The sequence below is a fragment of the Anas platyrhynchos genome, chromosome 1 (assembly GCF_047663525.1).
Source record: "Anas platyrhynchos isolate ZD024472 breed Pekin duck chromosome 1, IASCAAS_PekinDuck_T2T, whole genome shotgun sequence".
Lineage (NCBI taxonomy): Eukaryota > Metazoa > Chordata > Aves > Anseriformes > Anatidae > Anas > Anas platyrhynchos.
Window position 1 is genome coordinate 140335981 of NC_092587.1, and position 27977 is coordinate 140363957.

Sequence of the window (27977 nt, forward strand, 5' to 3'; positions counted from 1 at the left end):
TAATCTCTTACAAAGTCCACGGAGTTATGTAGTCTCAGGCTAGGCTGAAAGCAATCGTATAAAAAGCCTAAAATTTTAAGTGTTGAGGATTCTCTTTCCCTCTTTTCTTCTTCTTTTTTTTTTTTTTTTCTTTTCCAAAGCACACTATTTTTCTGACTCAATTTGCCCTCCCTCAGACATCACTATTTGGAACAAGTGGAATAAAAAGGTCTAACGTCCATGATCACCTGGATAGAGACAATAATACACTAACATGTTCTCCTGTCCTTCAGCCATAGGGAATACCCCCAAGTTTTGCACTCCAAAGAAGATGTCACTTTAAACAAACTGAAGCACTGCACCTTTACTGAAGTATCACCCACTTTCACAGTTGTATTGTGGGCATTAATGATACTGCTCAATTTTTCCAGAAACCACAAAATCACCACATCCCCAAAGGGAGATTCAGAAAAGATACAGTCATTTGGCCACCAGATCACCATCCTCTAATACCTGGCAGCTTTGAGACAGTAAAGGGCCTGGGTAGGTAAACTGGGGGCAAGATCACTGGTGCTCCCCTTGCCTCCTATCAGTTTATTTTTTGTAACACCCCCCACAGCCTCTTTCAAACCCCCTATGCACATAAATATTGTAATATAGATATAGCAGAAGCAGCTTATTTATTTGTAGTTGATGTTTGTGACCCAGGAGTTTGATCTCCTTTGCCCCAGCAGCTACACGTTGTACTTCATACAAAACTTTCTGAAGTCTAGACTTATTAAAAACAAAAGCAGAGCTGATGACTCACAGTGACATGGAAAGATCTCTTAAATTAGCAAAATCCCAGTTCCTGTGGGCTTCTTGTGAGAAGACCTAAATGCTTCTTGCAAAGGCTGAGCTGTTTTCCCAGATGTTGTCAGCTCACGCCCAGACATCCTCACTTGGGCCCAAACTGACCCTTCCTTTCTCATTACCAGATGAAGAGGCTCCGTGTGAAACACCATCAGATGGCATCAGCCCCTCCCTTCACTGTGGAAATAATATCACTTCCAGTCCCCCAGGTGCAGGGTTTAACTATTCCCAGGGTGTGTGCAAAGCTGATCATCTTCCAAATGAAAACAAAACACAAAACCAATCAACAAAAAACAAACAAACAAACAAAAAACAGCAACAGCAAAAGAAATCCAAACCCAAAATTCACACTGCAAGTGACTAAAAAGTATGGCAATTTCAAGGATAAAGCTAGACCCATGAACAAGTTTTCTGTGAGGACACATATATCTTTTAAATGAAATTTTAGCACAGTCATTTCTGAATTATGTGCAAAGTTGGAACTGTTTCAAAACAATGAAAAAAAGCAGCCAATATTTCAAAAAAAATAATTTTAAATAGCTTTCTGATTATTCTCAACATTTCCCTGCAAATTGTAATCTGGCACATGATTCAACATACTAAATTTCAGGCTGAAGTGAGGATATTTTCTTAAATATTTAATAGCCTGTTTCTCCCCTGAATTACCACATTTATGCCAAAGTAACTAAAAAGAGTAACTCCAGGGAAAAACTACACCAAAAAAATACACCAAAATAAAAAGTAAATAAAATAAAATAAAATAAAATAAAATAAAATAAAATAAAATAAAATAAAATAAATAAAATAAAAACATCTCAGCCCTTATGCAGGACAGTGATTATAAGACTTCATTCAGAATGGAAATTAGGGTCTGAGTTTAATAGAGCTATCATTCTCATATCTCTGTAATACTTTAAAACACGAAAGGACTAGCCAACCTGGGACTTTGTAAGGGCAATAACCCCAAACATTTTTAGAAAACAGTCAAATTCTGACAATTTAATTACAACAATTCAAGTTATTTTTCTTGCTGAATTGCCTGACAACATCAGAGTGCCATCACTTAATGTCTGTTTTCTCTTCCACTGTTCACATCCATGTTTTTTTGCTTGCCAGTTTCTCAGTACCAATTCCATTTTCAGCTAAGTATAAATGATGCCTATTTGGGAACTAATTGCTAATGGGATACGGTGAGCCCTTAGAGATGGCAGCCTTACATTTTGAGCCGTAAATGTTTTCCCTAATGACACTTGAAGTATTGGTTCGATTATAACAAAGGGGCTGCCTTTGATGACCAAGTGACATAATCAATAAAATTCCTTCCTAGGTCGCAACTGATTTTATTTTATTTTTAGACTTTTTATCTCGCTTAAACAGCAGAAGTTAATTTGAGGATTTTTTACAGTATTTTTTCCCATTTACAAACAGAAATGCCGTGGGGTAAAGCAATTACTCTGATTTACTGTTTTCTCTTTGATTGAACATAAAGATGTAGCAGGGTCTCAAAAAAACAGTAACTTAGCAAACTGTGCTCCTACCCACAGACAGATAAAGTACCTACTTTGCTATTTCAAAGAGTTTACCTCCAGGCAGCAGCACAGAGCAAACATCAATCAATGACATGTGTCTAAGATGAGATTGATGTTTACTCTCACAGCTTTTCATCTTACATCCAATAAATTATTTTTCCTTCACCAAAATGCCTGGTTAAATTTCATTTTTCACTTTGCAGTATCAGTTTTAAAACTTCTAGCTTCCAGCAATTTTAAAGCTAGGATTCATTGACGCTTCATCTTTTACAGCCTGTTTATGATTTGTATTAACCATGAAACACTGCCGCGCAAACATGAATATGCTTGTATGGAGCTGTGCTGGGATGGCCACATGCTCAGTGGCAGGTGCGGGCTGTAAGGTGCAAGATTGCTTTAATTATGTGCCTGAAAATGCTGAGATGGAAACCAGAGGCTGCATTTGGAGGGTTAAGTATATCACATCCACCAAACAAATATATATTCAAATACATATATATATATATCCCACATCTGCAAAGTCAGCATCTGAGTGTCCAAGGCAGGTCTTTTGAGGAGCCATGCTGGGCAACTGGAAAGAGCCAAGAAAAGGCTAATTGTGGGTTTAGTTGTTATTCTGGAGGCACTCTCAAAATGTGAGGGCTTTGGACGTAACCTGACTGAATTTTAAATACGTGTTGAAATATTGAGAAAAACCTACGACGGCAATTGAGACTGGAATCTAGGTTGTTGAATCACAGCAGTAAACATCACAACAGAGGAACATTAAAAAAGAATCCAATTTAGTTCAACATCTGCTGGTGCAAGAACAGCTATTCCTGCTCTGCTACAGATAAAACACGCACATTTTCTTTCCTCAGCAAAGTTTTGCCCAATGAGAGGAATTGAGACATAATTCTGATTTTATATTTTTTGTACAGTTTCAGGAAAAAAATACTTCATCACATTATAAAAATCTACCAAACCATAACCACAATATACATAGATATCAAAAAAATCATCTTTCAGTAGTAACAGATAATCATACACTCAATGCCTTACTATTTCCTTTTTCTTTTTTTTTTTTTTTTTTCTATTAAATTCTTGTGCTCTTTTTTATAACCCTAAAACTGCTAGCAAAGCTACCTATAATGCATGGAGATCTAATAACAACAGTGTGTCAAGTGAGAAGCGGAACATTACTATTACCTTTAATTTCACACATTAAGACCTAAACTTTTATGGGAAAATTCGGTACACTGCTCTAACAATGTATTGTTTGAAAGTATATTAATATGTTAGAAATTCACCACTATTAATAAGCTTACACCTGGAATTAGCGGAATTAGCTTTTTTTTTTTTTCCTCCACAATCCAAAATTACATTTGAAAACTCTTAAAGTAAATGGAGAGTTTAGTTGTCAAGAAACAGATACTGCAGATGAGATAGAGGACACTATTCCTCTTGTTCCCCCATCCATATTTTCCATCAGGAGAGAAAAAAAATAGCAAGACCAAAGATCACAAAACAGGCAAAGCACAGTAAAGCTCTTTCATTTGATTTTGTTAATGTTACTTTTACATTATCGTTAAAAAATACAAGAGCTGAGGGCACTGATAAGGAATCCTTCTTTTTCTGCCTAACTTAACATTGCTAAATTCCCTGGGCTGTTAAACAAGGCCTTACCTAACTTTGCTGTTCATCTGATCCAGTTTTGTATTACATCCTTGAGAATGATGCCAAAGATGTCAGACACAATGCCCCACTCGTCTATTTTTTCTCCACAATGATTCCTATTGGCAATGATTTCCTATGGCATCCTTAGAATCATAGAATCATAAAATATCCCGAGTTGGAAGGGAACCACAAGAATCATCAAGTCCACCTCCTGGATCTACACAGGAACACTCAAAATTGGACCATATGTCTGAGAGCATTGTCCAAATGCAACTTGAACTCCAGCAGGCTCAGTGCCATGGCCACTGCTCTGGGGAGCCTGTTCCTCTTCATGAAGAACCTTTCCCTGATATCCAACCTGAACCTTCCCTGTCTCAGCTTCATGGCATTCCCACAAGTCCTTACGCATGGGAAACTGTTCCAGTTATCTTCTGCCAAGCCTGTGTGTGCATTTTTTTTGTTGGTGGTGGTGGTTTGGGTTTTCCTTGAAACTTCTTTTTTAAGCTCCTTTCAATCATATTTAGTCCAAAATTATATATATTTTAATCAGCTATCCAGTTCATCTCCATAGGGGATGTGCATACATAGGCAAATTATTCATATAGTCTTGGTGCACGTGCTGAAGAGTATATAGATTGAATCTTTCAATAAGCTGAATTTACTCCTGTTGATGCATAATTTCTAAGGATGTTCTAAACATTTTAAATGTAATGAAAAAATCTGGCCTTTTAAAACTTGTCTGATATTTTGCCATAAATGTTTAATACTTTATTCACAGTGTTTGTTATTGGCATGCTTGCAGAAAACTGGGCTTCAGACATTGAACATTTTCAGTAGTAGTTTCAATAATTTAAATAAACAAACAAACAAGCTTCCTGAAAAAGCTGTCAAAATGACTTCTTGGTATTTTTAAAAATATACATGTATTTAAAAAAAAAAAATAAACCTCCTTGCTCTCATTTTTCTCTGGCAGCTCAGACAGGGTATTCCTTCAATGGGGCTCTGAACAGTGATGCATCTATCCACAGCTAATTGCAGGACTGAGAGGTACACTGAGGTATACTTCACATAGCACAAATTTATATATATATATAAATAATAATTATAATTCAGGGCTTTGTAACTAGTAGAAAACTGTTATCAACAATTTACTCTGGTGCAACTTGATGAAGTAGCAAAAGCAAAGACTGTAATGAATCATTAAGGCCAGATCTAAGAGTATCTTGCCACTACAGAGGTAACAAGATTGTTAGAAAAACTTCCTGGCACAGTAGCAAAAAGAGCAAAACTTTACAGGGTTCCACAGATGATAAAGACTTCTTCAGTAGTTTTAATTTGTTTAGCTCCAGACCTTCTGGCACTGTTAAGAGCCCCGATGAAACATGGCTGAAGGTCATGCAGAGACTCAGTACCTAAATGTAAATGTAAAATAAAATCTTGTCTGTGTTTACATTGTGTGTTCTTTATTTCAGATCAGCATTCAAAATTATCTGATGTCCAAGAGGCTCCAAACTACAGCACTGGCTGCCTCCTGTGTGAAGTGCAGGACACAGCATTTCAGATCCATATAGTATTGTACTTTCATGGAAAGACAAAGTACAGTATTTCACTATGAATATGTCAGCTGGTAGCAACCATCAAATCTATGACTCATGAAAATGTCTATACATGTTTTATTAACTAAGCAACATTTCCAATTTACTCTTACTATAATGGATAATGACTGAAGGTTCATCAGGGTTAATCAAGAAAACGATGTAAATTTTATATTATATTATGTTTCACTTGGCTTAAAATGGATCTTAGGCGACAATCTTTTTTATTTGTTAAATCATGATTTACTGTGTTATGGAAACCACACAACAGCCCCAGTGTGAAACAAATAATGAACAAGTCAGTGTATAAGTCATCAGATTTTATGTATTCCCAGAAAATCACTTATTGGGAACTTCACTGGACAGTCACTGAGTTTGTTTTTTCTGTAGAAATAGAATTAATGTTTTGAGATGCCTTGCTTTATTTTTTTAAATTTTTTTCTTTTTTTATGGATAGGTGGAGACCTTACTGTAGCATGTTATATACTAAATAGTATTACAGAAGAATCATCACAATATCCAGATAAGGCTGAGCTAAATGTTAAATAGATGTGTGTTAACATGTCTACAGGTTAAAAATAAACTTGTGTGATGTTTATGACTTCACGTGCAGGTAAAGCAACAACCAAAGTTGTTAAACCCTGTGCCAGCTGCACAGATAAACAAACAAACAAACAAAAATAAAATAAAATTAATAATAATCCAGCAGCAAATGTCCAAAAATGAATCCACTAAAACCTCTGGTTTTGCTTATATGAGCACCTAATATATAACTCACTATACAAAGAAACCACGATTGTTTTTAACAATAGAATTTTGTTTGTATGAGTCTGAAAGCATAAAATCCTGTTAAGGGAAATTACAAGGTTCTGTCTTCATTCAGCTTTGTTGAAGTAGAACAATAGAAAATGGAATGACATATACACCTAAACCTAAATCTCAGCCTAAACCTAAACCCGAATCAAAACCTTACCCTAAATCTAGCTGTCTATCTACCTAACATGTATGCAAACAGCTTGCTTTAATGGAACCAAGTAGACCACTGTAAGAAGTCCGGGTTCATGAAAATATGATAGTTGTGTACAACTTCAGTCCAAAAACAATGAAAAAATGCTTTAAAGAGGGTGTTCCACCCTCCTTTCATAAGAAACGAGTACCAGCCAGATTTCATTGTACCATGCAACTAGCTAGCTTCTATAAAATACATTTTTTATATTTAAGCTGAAGCAAAATGAAAATTGCTTCTCAGTTCTTCCTTCAGAATGTGGACAATGTAAACTAGACTGAGGCTTATGCTTGACCAATTACAAATATCACCACTTGTTTTTGGAACCTGCATGATGCTGCACAGTGCACAGAAATCACAAGGCTTCACGCTTCTTATTCATTACACCCTGATCACCCTGCGCAGCTCTGTCATATTTTGACATGTAGCCAACAAAATTAAGAAGCAAAGTTAGACAAAGCCAGCATACCCATGCATAAAAGAGCAATTTATATCTATACATGAATAAAAAATCTTACTAAATTCTTACTAATTCTTACTAAAATTCTTTTTTAAAATGATGAAAAAGTTAAAACTTTCATATTCTGTGGCTGGTGTAAATCATGTATGCTCCTTACCCATGCTAACTCTAATTCTTTCTGCCTGTGAAGGCAACTACATCATGATTCGTGCTGCCCATCTTCAGAGTCACAGAGAGAAGCACCCAAGCACTCCTTTTCTTAAGTGACATGCAAGGGGATGAGTGTATTTTCTGTCTCTTTGCATCCAAAAAAAAATAAATTTAAACAATCTTATCATTAATGTTTGTGCCTTTCTTGACACTCTGTTTCATTTTTAAGAAGAGTGGTGGTGACATGACCATGCTACAAATCCAGGCCAAATGTAACATCAGGAAAACATGATAAAGGTATGTTTATATGATAAACATGATAAAGGTACAAAGCTTATACACAAAATATGCTGTTGTATTTTAACTCACAGAAATAGCGTGCCTGTGTGAGTGCCCCAGTTTCAAGCAGGTTAGAATGTCTTTACATATTTCTGAACTGGAAGGCAATAGACACAAAACCGACAAAAGATTACCCAGTAGCATTAATGGTGGGGGTAGATGCAGAAGCTGTTTCAGAGATGCCCGTGAAGAGACTGTGCCAAAGAGGCAGATGCTGTGTGTTGAAGGGCATCAGCCTGGTTCCAGTCCAACATGGGAAAGCCAGTGACCTGATGAAGCAGGATGAAACATCGTGTCCTCATTCTCCAACAGATGTCTCGCCCTGACTGTTTTTTCTCAGAAAATTTCGGTTTTAATGACAATAAGAAAAGATGATGACAGAAATACTGTATTTTTATTGTATATTTTATTTTAAGTCTGAGTTCATAAATGCATATTTGTGTCACAGTGAATTATAAGGATATCATTTACCTGTATAGTATAACAGTGACATTACTCAATGTTTCATTTTGAAAGCAGGAAGAGGTATCTAAGTTCTATATATTATTATAAGAGCATGAGGAAGAATCTGCTGTATATATTATTCTAAAGGCATGAATTTACATGCTTTGTAAATGTCTACAGCACTTCCATTTGAATCTTTTGTGGCAAAGATCACCTTTTATTATGTTAGGAAGCTTAGAAATCCATGGATTGTTTTTTTCTGCAAATTTCTGAAATGTTTTAAAGCATTAGGCTTCAATTTGACTTTTTCTCACTCTAGCATTCAAGCACATCAAATTTGTGTGTCCTCCCGAAAAGCACGCTGAAGTTGTTTTCATGGGAATAATTTAGGACTAAAATCCTCCTCTGACAGGTTGTGCATAAAAACTTTTTTTTTTTTTCATTTTCCTGTTTCAATAGGGTAATATAATACAACCAAAAGGAGTCAAAATGCACATTTTCTCACTGGTGAACAAAAGAACAAAGGGAAAACAAGGGTGAAGGAATTCTCCTGATTTTCCAGTTCAGAAAACCAGCAAAATGGTGATGCTTAAGGTAGGAGATCTGCAGCAGACAGAAAAGCAGGATGGGAGGAACCCATCCTGCATCATTATATTGCCAGATTATCAGCCTAAAATCCCACAGTCCTCTGATCTTCATTTGGTTAAGAATGGATAGGATTATGATGACAAAATTACCTCTATCCTGGCCATATAGTGATCCACGCACTTCATGGAAACTCATGTACGCCGTGATAAAATCAAATGCTTATAAGGATGCTAATGATACAGGTTAGATTTGGCTGCTCACATGCTCTCAGGCTCTGCAGACTTAGAAGTGATGACAATAAACCCCCCGCAGTACCAAATTCTTGTCAAGAAATTACATCTGAACCTCGCTGAAGGTGTTTAACATTTTAAATACGTAGGATGACTCTGGAAGCTCTACTACCACATTTTCTTCCACCAAAAGTGAACACATCTCTCCAGGTCAGAGAGATGGTGTTCCTGAAGGGGGCTGTAACACAGGTGAAGAGCTGCGTTACTCCACAAGCTTTGCCTGATGGAAGAAACCTGAAAAAACACTAAACAGAAGCCTGGCAGAGCTGTTTGCTGTTTTCTTTCACCCTGCTGGATGGGCCCACTGTGGGGACAACATGGCCTGGGTGAGGGTGGGAGAGAGCACAAAACATTTTATTTGACTCTAAGCAAAGTGCAGTACAATTCACACGTGGTAAATGGAATATCCCAGTGCACAAAAATAAAAAGAAGCTGTTATTAGTTAGAGAGTATCTTGTTGCTAGCATGCACTGTTAAACAGAAAGTTGTTACTACTTTTAGCCTTCCTTAAAACTTTCCAAATAACAATGTTGACATAATTTCTCAGTAACAAAGAAAATGGAAGAGAATTACTTCCTTCTAGATGATGGAAAGCAAAAGACTTACATAAAGATATAAATATATACATATATATGTTTAAATACAATTAAAAGAAAACAAGTTCAGAGAATTTCTTCAGTTTTGAAATTGAGACTGTTTCTTGGAAAACCATGAAATAGTTGTCATCATACCCATGCTCATTTTGCTGTGAACCAAAATAATATCTCAGCAACTCAGCAACAAAGGTTTGTCAAAGGTTTCTGAATTTTTAGATGACCCTGCAGAATATTTTGCTGCTCCTGATGTGTGAATACCTAAGCTACCTAATTTGATACTAAGAACACAGCACGATAAAGAGAAAGCAAATTTCATTAGAAACTCAGGAAATAAATTCTGAAATGGATAATGCACTAAATTAAAAGGAGTAGTTGAGCTGGGTAGACTTTAGTATCAAGTTGAAAATATTATTATTTAAACTTATTCATTTCAAATTAATGTGTTCTCTAACAACTTAAAAGCCTAGGTTTAACATATTATGACATATCTCGTTTTATATACACAGAACAGAAAAAATATGCTGCTCTGCATATCTCCCTGGGGCCAAATTAAACAAAACAGAAATTCCAGAACTTCATCTCCCTTAATGAATTTACTTGCTCAAATGGTAAAGAAAATGTGTAACCCTAAAAGATTAGCTGATTGTCTGAAGCTAAAGACAAAAAAAAACTTCATAGAGTTAATAACCTCCCATTTCCAGTGGGGGAACTGTCATATTGTGTAGCCTATTTAATATCCCTTGTCATGAAAGCTTACAAGGAGGAGCAATTTCTCTACTGCACATCTTCAACGCCACACAAAATTTACTTGTGAAACACCACAGGCATGTAAAAATAGCACGAGTCTTAAGGAAGAAGTACAAGGCTGTAGGTTCCCGGAACCTGATATGACCCAGAAAGTATCCTGCAGCAGAAGAACCAGCTGAATGATTCATGGTCCTTTAGGGTCACATTTTAGCAATCCAAGCACACAAAACATCTCATATCCTCCGGGTCTTCCTTTCACCTTCTTCCTATTGCCTATGCTGTTTTGATAACAACCTTCTCCACAAACTGGCCTGCGGCTGGGCCCTGGTTCTCAACAAATGAAACAGTCTCTCCTATTTTACCTACATCTTGCTTTGCAGGGTGGACAAAGTTGAGCCTTAACTGTGCTGCATCCAAAAGGTTGGTCATGGGGGGGGAATGGGTTTTTCTAGAATAGGGCGTCTGTCCTTGGGGCCTCTGCTGTAGGAAAACATGGTGTAGCCCAGAAGAGAACAGACAGGTTCATTAAGGAGTGAGGTATGGAAAAGGACTAATTGGGTTTGTCTAGTTCAGAAAATAAAAGACTGGGAGACACGCGTTAATGATCTTCCCACCTATAAAAACTTGGTGCAGAGCAGACAATGATGAATTGTGTTCTCTGTTTGCTAGGTCACTCTGAATTTGCAGAAGGGGAGATTTAGGTATGATTTTAGAAATGCTACCTAACTAAAAAAAAAAGAAGTGCTGGAAGAGGCTGGCTATCTACTCCACAGCTTCCTTCACAGCTTCTCTATGTAAGAACTGGTTGGTTGGTCTTCCTCCTACCCCAGTCCCCACCATTCAGCCTGTCACTGTTAAGGTTTCACCTTCTCAGCCAGGTTTAATCCACAAAATAAACAACAATAGGAAAACACCCAGTGAACAACACAGCCCCCTGTCCTCTGTCCAGGTGAGCAACAGTGTTTTACATTGTCATGTGGGAAACCTCTCCTCCGTGAGTATCTTCCTGTTAGCACTTAGCAAAATAAGGTGACTACTTCCCAGCAGAGAGAGCTGTTTCCATGATGAACATATATCAAACACAAATTAATTCTAAGCTGGGGGCCTATGGAAGTCCCTAGCACCTATGCAGCTGCTCCACAATCTTCTTGAGGGAATAATATATGCTAAAAAAGTTGTACTGTTATCAGTCAGGGTGACCCAGGTATGCTTGTCCTCCCTCAAAGCTGAGGATGGAATAAGGGATCTACACAGACAGGCATCTGGAATAATGTTTTGTGGTCACAATTTTAATATATACACTAAAGGACAGAGAAATTTTCTGTATTCAGTCGTAGAATACAGAAACTGATCTGTAACTATGTGAGAGCAGGAATATATTCTCCATCATCTCCAAATGAAGCATGTTTAGCTGCTACAGGGACATGCAGGGCATGCAAAAGGAGATGTGAGAAAAACAAATAGAGCTTCTAAAATATCTTGTATTCGTGATCGGGAACTTAATCTCTGATGCTAAAAATTCCAGAAGGTTGCTACCCAGACCAGCTTATATTTTCTATTAGAAATTTACTTTTGATCTCTCAAAATCTGTGGTGCCCAAAAAGTCTGAATTCTCTTTTACAACAACAGGGAAGGCAAATGACAGGCAAAGAAAAGAGGATTTTATGACCAAATGTCACAACTGGTCCCTCAGTCCCCAAACTCAAATTTTTAACATCTTCAGGTGATATAAATGGCATAACCCTTTCATGTCAAGTGTACTATTTTAATTTATTCCTGATAAGATTGGAATAAGATCCTAATTATGCCCAACTGCATACATAAAGCCAAACATGAAGTACAGGCCATTCAGAAACAACTCGGAAAAACAGTCATCAGTGTGGACTTCAGGGACATCCAGGATGTGACTGAAAACCACAGTTGGCAAGGAGCCAAACACCTCAATAGCTGAGCCCTGGAGCACAGGTTCACTGTACATGAAAACAGCTACTGTTTCACCTTCTCTCAGGATTTGCAGCTATAAGGCAAATGCAACCTAACAAATTCACTTTTGGAAATATGAGGTCACAATATTTGAGTTCTCCTACCATGTGTTGCAATTTATCATAGAATCATGGAATCATTTAGGTTTGAAAAGACCTTCAAGTTCAACCATCAACCTGACCTACTGAGTCCTACTACTAAACCATGTCCCTTAATGCCAAGTCCACACACCACTTATATACCTCCAGGAAGGGAGACTTCACCACTTCCCTGGGCAGCCCATTCTAATGCTTGGCCACACTCTCTCTGAAGAAATTCTTCCTGATATCCAATCTAAACCTCCCCTTGTACAACTTCAGACCATTTCCTTGCATCTTGTCACTTGTCCCCTGAAAAAGAGACTGACACCCTCCTCACTCATTAGACAATACAAATTAGACAATGCAGATTTCCTTTTCATAAGCAAGTTGGAAAAAAATAAAATAAAAATAATAAAAAAAAAAGATACAATATCCTTATGCCCAGCAGATATGCCTTTTTTTTTTTTTTTTTTTTTTTTTTTTTTTTTCAGGCTTTCAGGCTTACAATAAAATCAACAAGAAGGAGGAAAAAAATGTGCTTATGGTGCAGATCTACCATTTTGACATGTATTTGGGAATCTGATGAGACATCTTCTGTAATGTGGAAATCAGAAATCATGGCATCTTTTGTCACAAATTAAGGCAAGCAATTTTTTTTCTCTAGTTTGGATATTTTTGCTGTACCTGTTCATGGCTTCTATTAGCTGCCATCATAAAAAGAAAATATTGTTGGTAATATTTATTTGTAGAGACAAACATCAATGCTAAGCACTTAGCAGTACATTATGCTTTTTTTTGAGGATGCACTTGGGGGAATCAAAGTATTTTATTGCACAATAGATATCATTCTGTTTGCACTTGCATTCCTCCAAACTCAAACCATTCACAATGTTTTATTTCTGAGAATACATCACCAAGAACACTGACTCTGATGATATTGTTAAGTATTCAAACAACTCCTGCACATCACTTATAAAAAGAATGCCTTTGGGTAAATATCTCTGCTTTCTGTTTTTCTTTGTCTTTCCTTTGTCACTGCCCTTACATGACTTATTCTTGGAGGAATTAACCATATTCACTCCATTTACTGTTTAATAAAAATAAAGCATGAAAAATATTATAAGCTATAAATAAAATCATTTAGAATTTGTATAGCACTAATTTGTCAGGGGTTGAATAAATGTTAATTATACAGCTTTTAAAAAATCAGACTTGTTAATGTCATTTTTAATTTAGAATGTTACACTGTAAATGTTTTCCATTGTGTTAATTTACACCTGTTATTACAGCCTCCATTATTAGGTTTACACTGGAACAGCTACTTTGTGCCACTGAAATTTGCTTAAAACAGCAGAAACAATTACTAATTAGAAGGGCATGTTTACTTTAATTATATTTATTTCCTAGTCTAGTTTTATATGTAGCACACTCTGAAAGTGTATGATTCAATTAGCCAAACCCATTTATCTTAGGCAATTCCTCAAATGAGCATTGCTTAGAAAGACAGCAAACTCTTTCAGCACTACTTTGCTTCATAAATTTTCGTAGGTGACACTAATAAATACATACAGTGACTGGGTATCACTCTCTCTGTGACCTCAGTGCTTTCTCCCATTTTTGCTAATGCTTATTCAGTAATTGCAGATTACCAGAATTACATTTTATTCAAGCAACAAGACAAGCCATTTTAATCCAAGGTTTTAAACCACTGACATGGAGAACTGTCTTTAGCATTCATAAACTCAGAATCAATACTCAGATAAACATTCAGCTCATTCAGTTATCTGCACAATATGAAACTACAACAGACAGTCATCCACGGATATCCTGAGCCACCCTTATGTATTACACAGTGAGTTGCAAGTTTGCAAACCAAGTGCAATTTAAACTTCCTGGGAACAAAAAGTTAATGTCTTTATTCTTTACAAATATGAGCTTTTGAGTGTTTTTCCAGGGAAACTTGAATTATCTATCCACTCTGGCTAATTAAAAAGGAGGACAGCTGTAAAAATTCTTTACAGATGATTTCCCTGAAGCTCATCCTAAGTATTTTGTTTTAAACCTGAAGTGAGGATTAAAAAAAAAAAAATAAATCAAAAAAGGAAGAGTTATGCTTTTAATTGATAGTTGATTTTCCTAATCTATGTAAATGATACCGGCAGGCAGTACTACATACTGTTGCTTTTGAATAGCATTATTTCATCACTTGTGACAAAATTCAGTACTCTGAAGCATAAAGCTGAAGATACAATTGTACAGTCCGGGGGGAATCCCAATGAGATCTACCTCACAAGGCGCTCTGCCTCGTTCAACATTCAGCGATCAGAGCTGATACATTTCTGCTGCATTTACTGTTGCTGCATGGGCATAGTGGTTGTATGGTTTATGGTCCTTTAAAGCGTGCAGCTGATGCTGTCCAAATGGTGTTGATGGCTGTGTGGTTAAAGTTTCCCAAAGACTGGGGCAACCTCTCCTTGTAGAATGAAGTACCACAGCTCTGCATATCAGCAATGCTATGTAAAAGAAATGATCAAACACCTGGATTTAAATCGTCACATTTTGGACTGCTTGGCCACATTTTATAACTTCCACCACAAAAGGAGTTCTTTCCTATTTAAATTTCTCCTTAAGAAGCAGAGCATAACAAAAATGATGAAAATCTAAACCTCTAATAAGAATCAAGACAGTATCTTGTGTGGCCAAAGATCACAGACCTATCTTCTCTTAATCCACTGCAACGCAGAAAACAGTGTATAAATAGAAAGTCTGATGTAATTCAGGAAGAAAAAAAAAAAAAAAAGCTGCTATTAAAAAGTCAGCATTTTTAAAAAGCTAATAGAGATGTATCTCAGCTGAGGCAATTATTTTGTAGGTTAAGAGGAGAGAAATACTGCTGCAATTGAGGATTTGTCTTCACAGGGGCTGTTGAAAGTCAAGGCAAATCGGCTGAGGGAATGCAGTCAGTTCCCTGCCAGATGAGCATACATTATGGTAGCTTATCCCTCCTCCAAAAGGAACAGGGATCAACTGCAGCGATGAAAGCTCGCTTTGAGACTGGACCGAGCCAGCTCATGTATGGGTTCAAAATGTTTCAAAGTCTGCATTTGGTGCTTCTAGAGGAGTCAGTGAGGCCATCCTTTCTCTGGTGCTGCCCTTCCCCACGCCGCCTGGCAGCTGATAACAAAGGCTGGCTTGATGGACACCATCTCTGACCTTTCACTGACAGCACCTTCTCTTGTATTTGCATGCGGGACGAGGGGCGCGGGGAGGTTATACCAAGTGCACCAGCAATTTCCAATAGCTAACTATCTTTAATAATGAAGTGTAAGATAACAAATCAAGTCTGAGTCATAACTAATTAAAAGAAATGGGAATTGAAAATGAATGCAATTAGTCAAAATTTCTGAGCAGTGCCTTTATTATAAAGTCAATAATTAAACTGGAGAAATCAGTGTTTTGTAACATATTCAAGCCTATGCACAAGTAACTTCTGGCCTTTCCTCAAGTGTCTTGGCTTTGAATAATTCTGCTTTCTGTAGGATTTCTTGGATTCCTGTAATTTATTTATTTTTTTTCAAAGAAAATGATGAGCTGGACTTAGTTTTCTGGGCTGGTACACTGATGAAATGTTGACCATGGCATGTTGTTCCTTCCTCAGTAATTAGGCGACTCTCTTTGCAACAGCAGGGAAGAGGCATCATCAATTAAAACAGAAATAATGCTGGTTGCATTATTTTTTTTAACTCAGTAATACATTGACACGCATTTTTTACAGTTGTAATGAACCTGAGTTTGTAAGTGCTAGGCTATATACATGTAAAGTAGATGTGTACCTTTTATAAAGGAGCCTGTAGGTGTTAAATTGCAAGGAGACTTCAGAAGAATCTTAATTTATAAGAGAAATACATTGATGCACTCTAATATTTTCCTTCTGACATACACCTTCTTTTAAACATAGGCTGGCTCTTCAGATTGTTCAATGTGAATCCCCTGAAAGGGTTTTCTTATGTGCAAGAATTGACTAAAGAACAATGATACAGCTTTCCTGACCAAATATGCACCCTGGTCTAATTCTTTTTGCTCCACTAGAATGTATTCTGACAAAACTAACAAATAAACAGACAAACAAATAAACAAAAAACATAGAAAAGCCTGGTATTTTCCTCAAAGCTTGCAATGCTGGCCCAGATCAGAGCTTCTCACTTGCTTTTTTTCAGTACCCCCCCAGGTAATTTTACTGAGGTTCACTGAGTGGGCAGCAGCACACCAGTGGCCGCCCTGCCCAGCCACCCAGGCACTCTGCCTTGCTTTTGCAGCTGGAGGCAGCCGTGTACATAGCACTGCATTTACACTCTTCTCCCTCTCCTGACCCTAAAAAAAATATAAATAAATAAATAAAAAGAATGAGGCATGACTGCCTTTTCCAAAAGAAGAGGGAATGATCCAAAGATACTGCAAGAGGTTTGCAAATCTGCCATCCAGTGTAAACCCACCACCACAAACAGCAAGGCACAGCCAAGTGCTGTTTATCACTCCCAGTAGAAAGCAGCAAGATTTTAACCCAGCGTCCCAGGCACAGAGCTGAGGGATGTGGTGGGAGGGAGAAAGGCACTCAGCCTTCGCTTGGGGCTGTAGGAGAAGCGAGGACTCCGCGATGCTGTGCCAGTGATCTGACACTATCTGCAAGGTGACGCTGCTGCCTGGGGAGCCTGCCTGGTGCTAGCTCCTGCTGCTGTGGTGTGAAAGGCTTCAATTAGTGCTGGCCTCCGCATGGCAGTACTGCTCCCCGGGTGCAGAAGGAAATATCACAGGCTTCAAGCCCTTCCCTCTCCAAGGCTTCAGGAAAGAGTGCACATCATGGAGCAGCATGGCAATAAAGATGCAAACTAAAACACAGCCACTGATTTCTTGAATATTTGCAATGCAGGGGAGCTACACTGACTTTGTGCTGGCAGTAGCAGTCCACAGCATGCGTACGTGTGCACAGATATGCTCCCCTCCATGGGCTCGCTGGCTGCCTCGAGGCAATACTGCTCCATACGCACACGCTCATACGCAGGCACAAGCTCACACATCCACAGCTGCTCATTATGCACAATATGGAAAAAAATACAGAAAGCAGAGAGTTGTAAGAGACTGAAGGATGTACTCAGGATCCACAGGGTGGTAAGTTTAGATCCTGAAAGCCAAAGAAATGGCAAGGAAAAAAAAATATCTGAAATGTGGCAGTATTCAAACATTCCCTACATAAATGATTTTTTTTTTTTTGTACTAAAACTATTGCATTATCTTCCAAAGAGCTCCCACTTCAAAAAAAACAGATCTGAGTGCTACTGCAATGATAAAGAAACTACTGAAACAAAACTTTCAGGCTATTACAGTCCAATGGTGTTAAGATTCCCTTTATTCTGATTCACTCAAAAAACAAAAATGTGTACACAGTTGGACACCACTGTAAAATAGGTATATGTACCTATCTTTAAACCATTAACGAGCCTTTTTTTTTTTTTTTTTGCCATAAAATTCTGGCTAGCACAGAAAACTGGGCAAGCACCATGGACTCGGATGATTAATAATGCAGAAATTCCTCCGAATCAAAGGTAAACCAAGCAAAAATGACAAGCAGAAGGAGAAGCATCTTAAAAAAATTACCAGAGAGCTAGTTTTGGATCTAAAGGCAACACCAAGCCTGCCAACTTCTCAAAGAGGCTGCCAAGAAGCCAGATGCCATAACTGGAAGGATATTATCCAGAGTTTTACATCTGAGTCTCATGAGTGCCTTTGAAAAAGGACAAAAAAATGGATGCTGGCAGGAGCTCAACTGTTTAATTTCTATCCCCACCCTAAATATTTATTTAAAAGTTAAATTGAAACCATTGCAAAAATTAAAGACAGGATGTGTAAATACAATGTTAAGTATTTACAGTGACCCACAGGGGCAAGCAAACCCTACCAAAGCACTGGAAAACTCTATGGGAACATGGGTTTGAGTCCTGAGGTCATCCCAAACTCCCTGTTTCAGCTGAGCTTCAGAGAGCACACAGAGGTCCTGAGGAAAAACTAGTGATGAGGCATTTAATAGCCTTGGTGCCTGCCCCTGCAACTGGGTGGGCGCAGCAGGACTCTGTTCTGCTCCTCTTCCTCCAAGTACAGCAGCCACAGTGCTCATCCCTGACACACAATGGGCTCCACCTGCCACATTGTGGGTATAAAATGTGCCCCAGTGCAAGAGAGCTCAGCTCACAACAGGAGTTGGTACATGGCTGACACACAAGGACGATGCCTTCATTCTGGTTATGCTGTAGGCATGCTTGATCATATCATGGGGGACATGCTGACAAGTCTTGAGACACAAACCAGCTGTAAACCATCACAACAGTTCAGATGGTGCACAGCTTTCTCCATGCCCACACCTGAAGAAAGGTTAAATGCCCACACCTGAAGAAAGGTTAAATGCCCACAACAAGAAAGGTTAAATGCCTGCAAGTAACAGGCTGCTAGAGTCTTCGCTCAGTAGACAGACCAAAGGTTGTCCCCCACTCTGCAGTCATGTCTGGTAAAGTGCAAGGTAGCCTGTCAGATTGGATCCAACCTGTCTAATCAGAAAGTGACCATAACATTTGGATTTTTTAGGGTGAGTGATAAAAGATCTCTGAAGGCCTCCATCAAACCTGCAAGCCCAAACTCTGATTTTACTTCATTTAGCCCCAATTCTGTGAAGACTCGCACTTCAAATGCTTGAATAATTCCATTTAAATCACTGGAACCGGTCCGATGCATCAAGTTAAGCACTTGCATAAGGTCTTCTTAGGTCACAGTCTTGCATTGTTTATGCAAAAAACAATTTGTAGCCAGATTGATTTATATATTCTGCCATCTCTTGGCACTGAGCATTTGTATCCCTTGACATTAACTGGCATCTGTCAAACACTTTCTTATAGAAAAGTTATTCAGTCACTCAGGTTTGTAATATACAACTGCATATATTACTTGGGTAAAGGAAAGGCAGTTATTTTGATTTCTGCCATAAAATATGGCAGAAATGTAAACTATGAACTGCAGAACACAAAAAAATGCAGTGACTTTTTCAAATACTGGCCAAGCAAGCAGTATTTTACATGACAAGAAACAAATGTTCAAGTTCAAACTGCAAATGGAAGTGACCAAAACCTGCACCGGACTTGGAGGAGCACAAGGTTCTTCTCCCCAAGACTGTGACAGGTTAACATGTCCTATTATTAAAGACACCTGCTCTGCCTCCCCTTCTGTACTTCCTACAGGCTCGTTATGATTCGTTAGGGCTTTTGAGGGTTATTCTTTTAAGAAAAGACCAGCTAGTATCCAAAATAAGACCCGAAATACAGAACTATCCTAAATACCCCTTTCAGCTAGTTCAAGACATGTTTATAATGTGCACGCACCACTTTGCATTTACCATGAGGCTCCTCAATTAGTTCATCGGCAAGTTAACCTTCTATCTCCCAGCAAATATAATTCATGCTCATTTTATACAACACAGCATTCTGCTGGCTATTATCCATCATTTACAAGTGTTATTTGTCTATAAAAATGACACTAAAAAGTTGAAAAATGATTCTGCTCTGCCTGCTTCTGGATGTGTTTTAACAAATGGTACCAATGCAAAAGGCTCTAAGTCATGTAAGAAGCAATTAGTCAAAGAAGCCATAAATATTTTTAAAAAGGATATAAATGATTGCTTGCCAGATAGTAAAAGCTCTAAAGGTTGCTACATAATAAAAGACTGAACCTACACATACAAATTTGAGTAACTTTACCCCAGTGTGCAATCCCATTAGGATGAAGAAGGTAACTCAAGCAAGTAACGTTAGCCCAGTGAGTAAGTGTTTGTTCTAAAACAGTTAAAATAGTATTCCTCATTATTTATTGTTAATGAAGTTAATCAAATTCAGTGCTACTTACTCATGCATGCATTTAAATAGAAACCTGAACATGACATGCATATTTATGGAACAGAGATTGAAAGATCATTATCTGTAGGGAAGAAAATCCAGCAAAGAAAAGGATGCGCAAAATGTGTCTGTTATCTTATTAGAACACAAACTGTTTTGCTTTAAACATAAATATTTATTTGAATTAATTCAATTAACTTCAATAATAGCTTCCACACATGACAACTATAGCTAATGTATGAATTTTGTGTTTTCTGATGAAGATGCAGGCCACAGCCATAGCTACCATCAATCAACTGGTCTCATTCCATTGAGGTTAATGGAGCTCTACCAATTCATAGCAGTGTGTGGCTGGCCCATAGCTCTCTAATCTCTTACATTGAACTGAAATACTGCATCCTGCATCACTGAAACTCAAAAGAAGAGAAAATAAGTTGTTCTATTTACTTTTCAGTTAACAAATAAGGTGAAAATTTCACAGTTTCAAAGTTCTAAAATTTCACGCACTATTTTTCTATTATTTTTTTTATTTATTTAAATACCAGTAGAGAGGTTTAGAGACCAGACAGGTGGGACTGGCAATCCCAGAGAGACAGAAGGATGAAAAAACTTTAAAAGTGCTACTATTACATATTAGTGCCACTGGCATTCTGTACTCTCAGTGAATTTCTTGCTCTATGTATGGAGTGAAACATATAGCTAAGCATATGATTTCACTAGCTATCAGTTTTGAAAGAGTTCATTATAATGTGAGAGGGAAAAGACTCACTAGATTGCTAAATATATAGTAAAATATATAGAGAAAATATAGAAAGAAGGCATACTTCTGCATATTCCTTGGCCTTCAAAGAATGTCAGAGTAATTTTCTTTAAAAAACTTATTGTTCAAACATCTAAAGAGAAAGAAAAAAAAAAAAAACAGTTACCTTAAATCATATTTTCAAGTTCTAATGTGATTTTATTAACTCCTTTTTATTGCCCAGTTTAAATATTCTAATTGGCACACGGTACACTTACAGTCACTATATATCCATTAGATTTTAATGGGGTTGAATTGGTCCACAGTATTATGGGGCTGGCAGGCCTACTGCAGTCTCATCTACAGTGATGCAAGGTGAGTGGGGCATAAAAACACAATGGTTATTGCCACTGCAGAAATGGAAAAAACTTCCTCCAGAGTGGCTCTGTATGGATAGTTTTGCATAGATAAGAGCCAGCCTCCACAAGCACAGGTGACCAAAGTGAAGTCTACCAGAGCATGTAGGTAGCAGGATGAGCAGGTCTATAGAGCAACATCACTGTTGTTGAGCAGCATGGGGCTGCCCAGTGTGCATGCTGGGTTTGCATCCACTCCATTAGCTGCATGCCCTCCACGTGCTTCCTCTACAGAACACTTACCAATACGTTACTCTCCGTGGTAAATATGAAGCTTTACACACCCACCACTGAGATAACGATACTCTGAGTCATGACACTCCATGTAGAGAAAGAAGGGAAAGCTCTCCACAAGTAGGGTTTCTCTCTTATCTCTAAATCCCCTAAAATCACAGATACAGAGCATTTATGTGCCTAATACAAGAAACACATTTGTGCCTGATATGTTAGAAAGCTTGTTCAGGAAGGTTTATGGTTCTCCATAAAAGATGGCCCTGCAAGGCCACCACGACCATATTCCCAAGGACCCAAATTATGGCTATTTTGGGAGAACAAGAAGTTCATGACTGTGAGAAACATGGCAGGAAGACTGAAGTAGTCTAATATATATATTGAAGGAAAAAGTGAGGGATGGGAAGACGTATTTCTGTGAATGAGAAAGCCTTTTCACTGACACACTGTAGCTGCGTAAATGCTAGCCTGAAAAGAAAAAAACACATCCATCTGAGTTCCACGTGATAGTTTTTAATTTAATTCATTTCCTTGTGACAGGTTTAAAATGCCCGATGTTTTATGATACTTCAGAAATATTAATAAAAATCTGCAGAAATCTGGAGATCTTCCTGCTGCTACATAAATAATTCCTCTGTCTCCACTCCCAGGGAAGTGCAAAGGGCACACGAAGATTCATACCTTCTCCTTCTTTTCCCTCTCTCTGTATTTCAGGGTACTTCACCAAATTCAATGTGCAGAATAATGTTCTCAAGCGGAATCCTTTATTAAGTAGAAATAACTGATTCCACAAGTTTAATCACAGAATCCTTCTTTTATCCTTTAATTAGGAAGCGGTGGCTGTAGAAATTGAAGTGGCATGTGTACAAATATTTTTAAACACAAAGGAAGAAGCAAAGCTAGCTGAGCAATTTGGTAAGAAAGGAGGGAAAAGTCTCCCAGACCTTCTGTATTCTTTAGTTACAAGTAATGAGACCATTTCTATTTGGGTGGTTTTACACAATAAATTTTAAAGAGTAGTTGCTTAAGTACATCTAAAGGTTAAAACCTCAAGCAGCTAATCTGTATGTAAGAACAAGTAACTGTCAAATACTTAACCTTTTACAGATTAAAACTGTCTGCCTAACAGATGTGAAATCATCATTGTTGTAATTGTTATAAGTGGATATCTGAGCATTTTGTGGAGATAGATCTTTTTTCTTTTTTTTGAGCAGTAATTTTATGCCCCAGGTCACTCGCGTGTTCATGGCTGTGATAAAACCACTGCCTTCCATGAAAAGTTATATGCCAGGACTTTATAACTGCTGCACTGGTTTTCAGAACCAAAGTTATTGGTTGTAACAGGCAGTTTTAAATTATTATGAAATGAACTTGTAGGGTGACTGGAAATGTTTTATTGTTCGGTTGCTGGAAGTGGTTATATAAGTGAATTTTCACAATGGCATGGCCAGGCTATAGGAGGAGAAAAAGCTCCAACTTCTGATAAGCTGTAAGTGTTACTATAAAATACTCCTCTTTGTCCAAGTTGGATATAAATATGCTCAGATTTAGAATATGTCTAAAATGCCATTACTTTATCAGTTAAATGTATCAAAGCTATAAGAAAAAAAAAAAAAGTGCTTCTACTACAATAGGAGAGCATGAAAATGGTATTTTTTTTCCTATACTCTACTTCTAGACAGCAGGACAAACTAGCCAGAAACTCTTTAGCTGCCCCCCAAGCAGAATTATGTTCCTGCATGGGTCTATATTTAGGCCGGTGTCCAGCAACTAGACAAGGCATTTTCCTCTTCAGTCACAGTGAAATGTAATCAGACTATCAAGCAGCCAAGTTGGTTTATAAATCCAGTATGTTACATGCAAGTATAGATTCTGGCACGCAAAGAGAGCAGAAGACAGTAACGGTGAAAGCCTGGCCTTCAAAATGCTGCAGAGCACGCAATGGGGAGGTAGAGCTGCCTCAAGCTGAGGTCCAGCCTTTGGCCGCCTTTGCCCTTCCACTTATTTTTGTAGGTTTACACTATTTTATCTGTTGACACCAGCAGTCAGGATTCTTCCTGTGCTAGGGGCTGCACAAAACTTGGTGCAGGCATAACTGCCCCTGGCAGACAAGCAGCCATCTCCCCACTACCTCTGCTGAAAGGCCTGATTTTCTGCAGCAGGAAATGTCCTGCAAGCATCTGTTTTGGGCTCCAAGCCAATACCCGGCCTGCACTTTTTTTTTTTCCATGTTCCAAGTAAATATATTTTTGAAACAAGAAACACTTCTTTTTAATGTGGTTCTGCTCCACAGGTTGATAGGTATTGCTTGATCAGTGTGGTTCCCTAAAGAAACACAGCATAATATCACAGTGTCTTATCAGCAGCTCCCCTTCTCCCAGCAGTGACTTTGAACCTGCTAATTGATTTCAACCAAATCTGACTGAGGTTTCCAAAAAGTCCTATAGAAAATCAGGGTGTATCTGCCCAACACTATTAAGGGGAGTGTGAGGGAGGTTCAAGCACTAGCAAAGAGCTTGTGCAGTGGGTCCGCTGAGTCAAAGCATGACATACAATGTAGTCTAGTTTGGTTAAGTCCAGAGCTTGAGAAAGCTTTTTTCCCCTTCTACCTACATTGCTCATTAAAAATAAACAAATAAATAAAAATAAAATAAAATAAATGCTGAGTCCTGACAATGTCTGTGTAGAACCTATGAGTATGCAAAGCCCAGTCACTAAGGACTGAAAACTGAGGTTTTGAAAAGCAACAGAATTCCAACAAGATCAAATGAATACTTTCTTCCAAAGTGCTCTGCAAACAACCTCTTGCACCTTCACTTGTCTAAAAGGGAGATACAAAAGATGGTGCATCACCACCAGCAGCATGAGAGGTCATTTCCAGGACATGATGAAGCAATATGCACTGACCTGCACTCTGCATCAATGCAGTTTCTGTACAAGTTTATTTGTGAGCTGAACTTGAGCAGAGAATGCCAGCTGTGCCATATTGTAAAGTGGATTTGTCATGTGGATTTATCCATACTTTGTCCATTAAGTCACCCTTGGGAATGAGCTCTAGTTAGAGCTCTCTGATAGATGTGAAGGGTTTTTATACAGAAGAAAAATAAATAAATAAATAAATAAGAATGCAGTGATTCCAAGAGACCGGGGGGGGGAGGGGGGGAAGTATGGGAAGTATTATTAGCACATTCAAAGGCATCTGAAATATAAATTATTTGAAAGCACATCACTTTATATATCCTGTTAATTACATGGTTAATATTATGGAATCTGACAACTCCCTATAGACACCAGGACTATTGATGAGTTCCATTTTATGTTAGAAATTTCTCTCTTCTTGTGCAGAATTACCTCTTTAACCTCTTTCAGTCCAATAAATTCACATTAAAATGTGACCAGGAGTGACAACCTTGGGAGAGGACTAACCTCTCCCTCTATCATGTCATTTTAGCCTCAGTCTCAAATTGGTGCAGCACTCCCATAGCTATTAGCTCAGCTCTTCTCCTGCCTCCTGAGTAGATGAAACAGTATGTCTAATTAATTTACAGTCCTTAAGTACAAAGGTACCTATCAGCAAAACTACATTAAAATCAAACTACCAATAAGGTAATTGTAAAATCATAATTTTCTGGAATGTTTTCACTAAATACCATTTTAGCTTTGCAGCTGAATGTTTTCCAAAGTCTAGCCTTACAGCTACATGCAAGTCAAATATTTCATACATTACACTATATCTAGCTCCAGAGGAAAAAAAAAAAAAATGACAGATACTCTTTAATACAATGAAATGCAATTTAAAGCCAAGTCAATAAGATACTAACCTCTTATCCTCAAATGAGGGTTGCGTTATACATCATAGGTTAGAAGTTAAAAATGAAGAGAATGGTTCTTGCCACTCATAATTCAAAGACTGTTGTCAAAAGCTTTCTGTTCATAGAAATTCTATTGGTTTTATTCAGCTGGCAAAAACTGTGCAGTATTCTAAGCAGCTCAGACAGACAGCTTTTTTAGCTATATAGTTCAGAGCCAAATTTTCCTGAACAGCATAAGGACTTGATTCTACTAATGTATACATGTTGCACTCTACCCATTTCCAGAAATAACCAGCATCCATGAAAGCAGGCTGGGGTCTAGGGAGGATACACGCTAACAGCCAAATTCCCTACTCTGCTTTGTGATCCCAGAGACCATCCACAACCAGCAGAAAAATATTCCTGCCCTAAGAAGCCCTCCAACAACACAAGGCTCAAGGCAGAAACTCTGCTGCTGTTCAGTTCCCTACCTGCTTCTCAATGATGAGAAAATACTGGATACTGGTGGTATCCAGGAAACCCTTTACACCCACCGCATCTTCCCTTTCTCCTACAACACAACATAGCCCTAGGATGGGCCCTAGGCCTTTGTTGGTGGTAGAGCTTATGTAAAAGACTAAGAGAGGGAGCAAAAAGCTGGACCCGCTAGAGATTTTGCTGCTACAGTCCAGAGGTGGCTACAGGCAAGTGGAAGAAGCCTCAGGTGTGAAATCTCGAACTGTTTGGTGTGACTGGCCCTAAGGAATGAGCGACTGCAGCAGGAACAGAGATGTTCTTGCTGAAAGGAACAGAACAGGATGCTTGTTTGTCCCCATCTTCCTTCTAGAAGGAAATCATCTGCTACTGCTAATGCTGAAATCTGTGCATCATGCTCATGTCTGCACCAGGTTGGGGAGGATGACAGAAGTTGCCAATTACAGATAAAGGCTATCTTCAAAGTCTGGATAGAAGCCACTAATTTTGACTACCGTATAGTGACACCTCTCATTTTTACAAGAAATGCCTTAAATTTGGTATGGGCATTATGTTAGCTGTATTTTACATCTATACAAGCAAATTCAGTTAAATAATGGCACATATGCGTGTAATTTTCCACATACCAGTGCCAGCACCCTGCAGACTGTACAGCAGGCTACTCAGTTTACATCCTCAAGTCTTTTGCTTGCTCATATAGGCAAGCCCATAGTTATTGATATTCTTCTAGAAATCTGACCTGTTGTCTACTGGGAATTATTATGTCTCAGCAGAAAAAAATCTGAATAGGGGATAGTTCCTGTGTGAGAGCATGAGGACATGCATGCCTTTACCCTTACGTGCTGCACATGCCTTTTCCCCAGACACATACCTAGCAGGTGCAATCCAGATCATCATTTGTCACTCAGACACAAGTAATGCACTCTCCTGAAATATTCTAAATAGATTAGAATAGATAAGAATTATCTTCTGTCTTTTAGACCGTTTCAGCATTAACAAAACTGGGTATATTTTCTGGGTAAACATTCTTTGTCTGAAAATTGAAAGATAGTATAAATGTTGCTGTCCCGTCTGAAATAACATTTACCAGTCCTCACTTGAGAGAAGCAGTTGATTTCAATTAATATGGTGAGATAACATTAAACGTAATAAATATAATTACATTAAGACCTATAACCTTTCCTAAAAGACTTAAAAGACTGTGTGGCTGGGTGCAGAGCTGGGTACTCAGGTCCCAAAGACAATTCACAGTGCTGCACTGGCTGCCCAAACTCCCCATGCTGAGGATGGGGAGAAGCCAGCACCCAACAACAAGGTCCTCAATACCCAGCAGGCTACTCTGGGAGCCAGACCCTGTGCACGCCAAAGGCAAATGTCAAAGAGAACTTGGGTTTTGCTGTGATTAGAGTCCACTGAGAAAGCAGAACTCACAACCTGAGTCCCATCCATGTACTTTATTGGGCATTTAAGTCAGACGATGAGGGCACAAAGTCTCTTCAAAAAGAAAACCAAGGACACCGCCAAGCACACTGTTTTGATAACATCCTAGTTACAACTAAAAAAAAAAAAAAAAAAAAAAAAAAAACAAGCAAACAATCAAGCAAAAAAACACCAGCATAAGAAAATAAATGGGGAGCCCATGACAAAAATTTCTTCAGGCGACATCATCCCAGAGCTGTAAACGTGTGACATGTAGTACGGTCTGTGGGCTGTGTACATCTTGGGCATCTCCAGGCCCATATGTACCTGGGGTGTGGAGACTGCTTGTCCCCAGGTTGCCTCTGGGCATGTGCACTAGCAAAACTGGAAAAAGTGCATTTCTACCAGAAAGCACTGGTTGGATTGTGTAGGGTTTCTGCATTAATGATTTCAGTAAGATAATTCTGCCTACACTGTGTGCAAAAACCATTACACTGCACCTTCCTTAGAAGCTGTAAAGGCTGAAGTAAGGATCTGCTTTGATGGCACACAACCAGATAAATTAAACTCCTGGCATAAACCTGCAGCACTTGGTTAAACAAAGAAAATCAAGCTGTGGTCTCCAAACAATGCAGAGTTATTTCTGGCTGATGTGGCAGTC

The 27977-nt window shown here is 38.3% G+C and overlaps 1 protein-coding gene across 6 annotated transcripts in view; it reads right to left on the reverse strand.

Moving 5' to 3' along the window:
- AFF3 (ALF transcription elongation factor 3) overlaps window positions 1-27977 on the reverse strand; it is a 337507-nt gene that overhangs the window by 290671 nt on the left and 18859 nt on the right. Inside the window, exon 1 of one of the 6 annotated variants that reach the window (XM_072030958.1) lies at window positions 788-1048. The exons of the other annotated variants lie outside the window; for them this stretch is intronic. Coding sequence (XP_071887059.1) covers window positions 788-795 — 8 coding nt within the window. The 5' untranslated portion in view covers window positions 796-1048. Of the gene's footprint in view, window positions 1-787; window positions 1049-27977 lie in introns of those variants that run through there. 6 annotated transcript variants of the gene reach the window in all.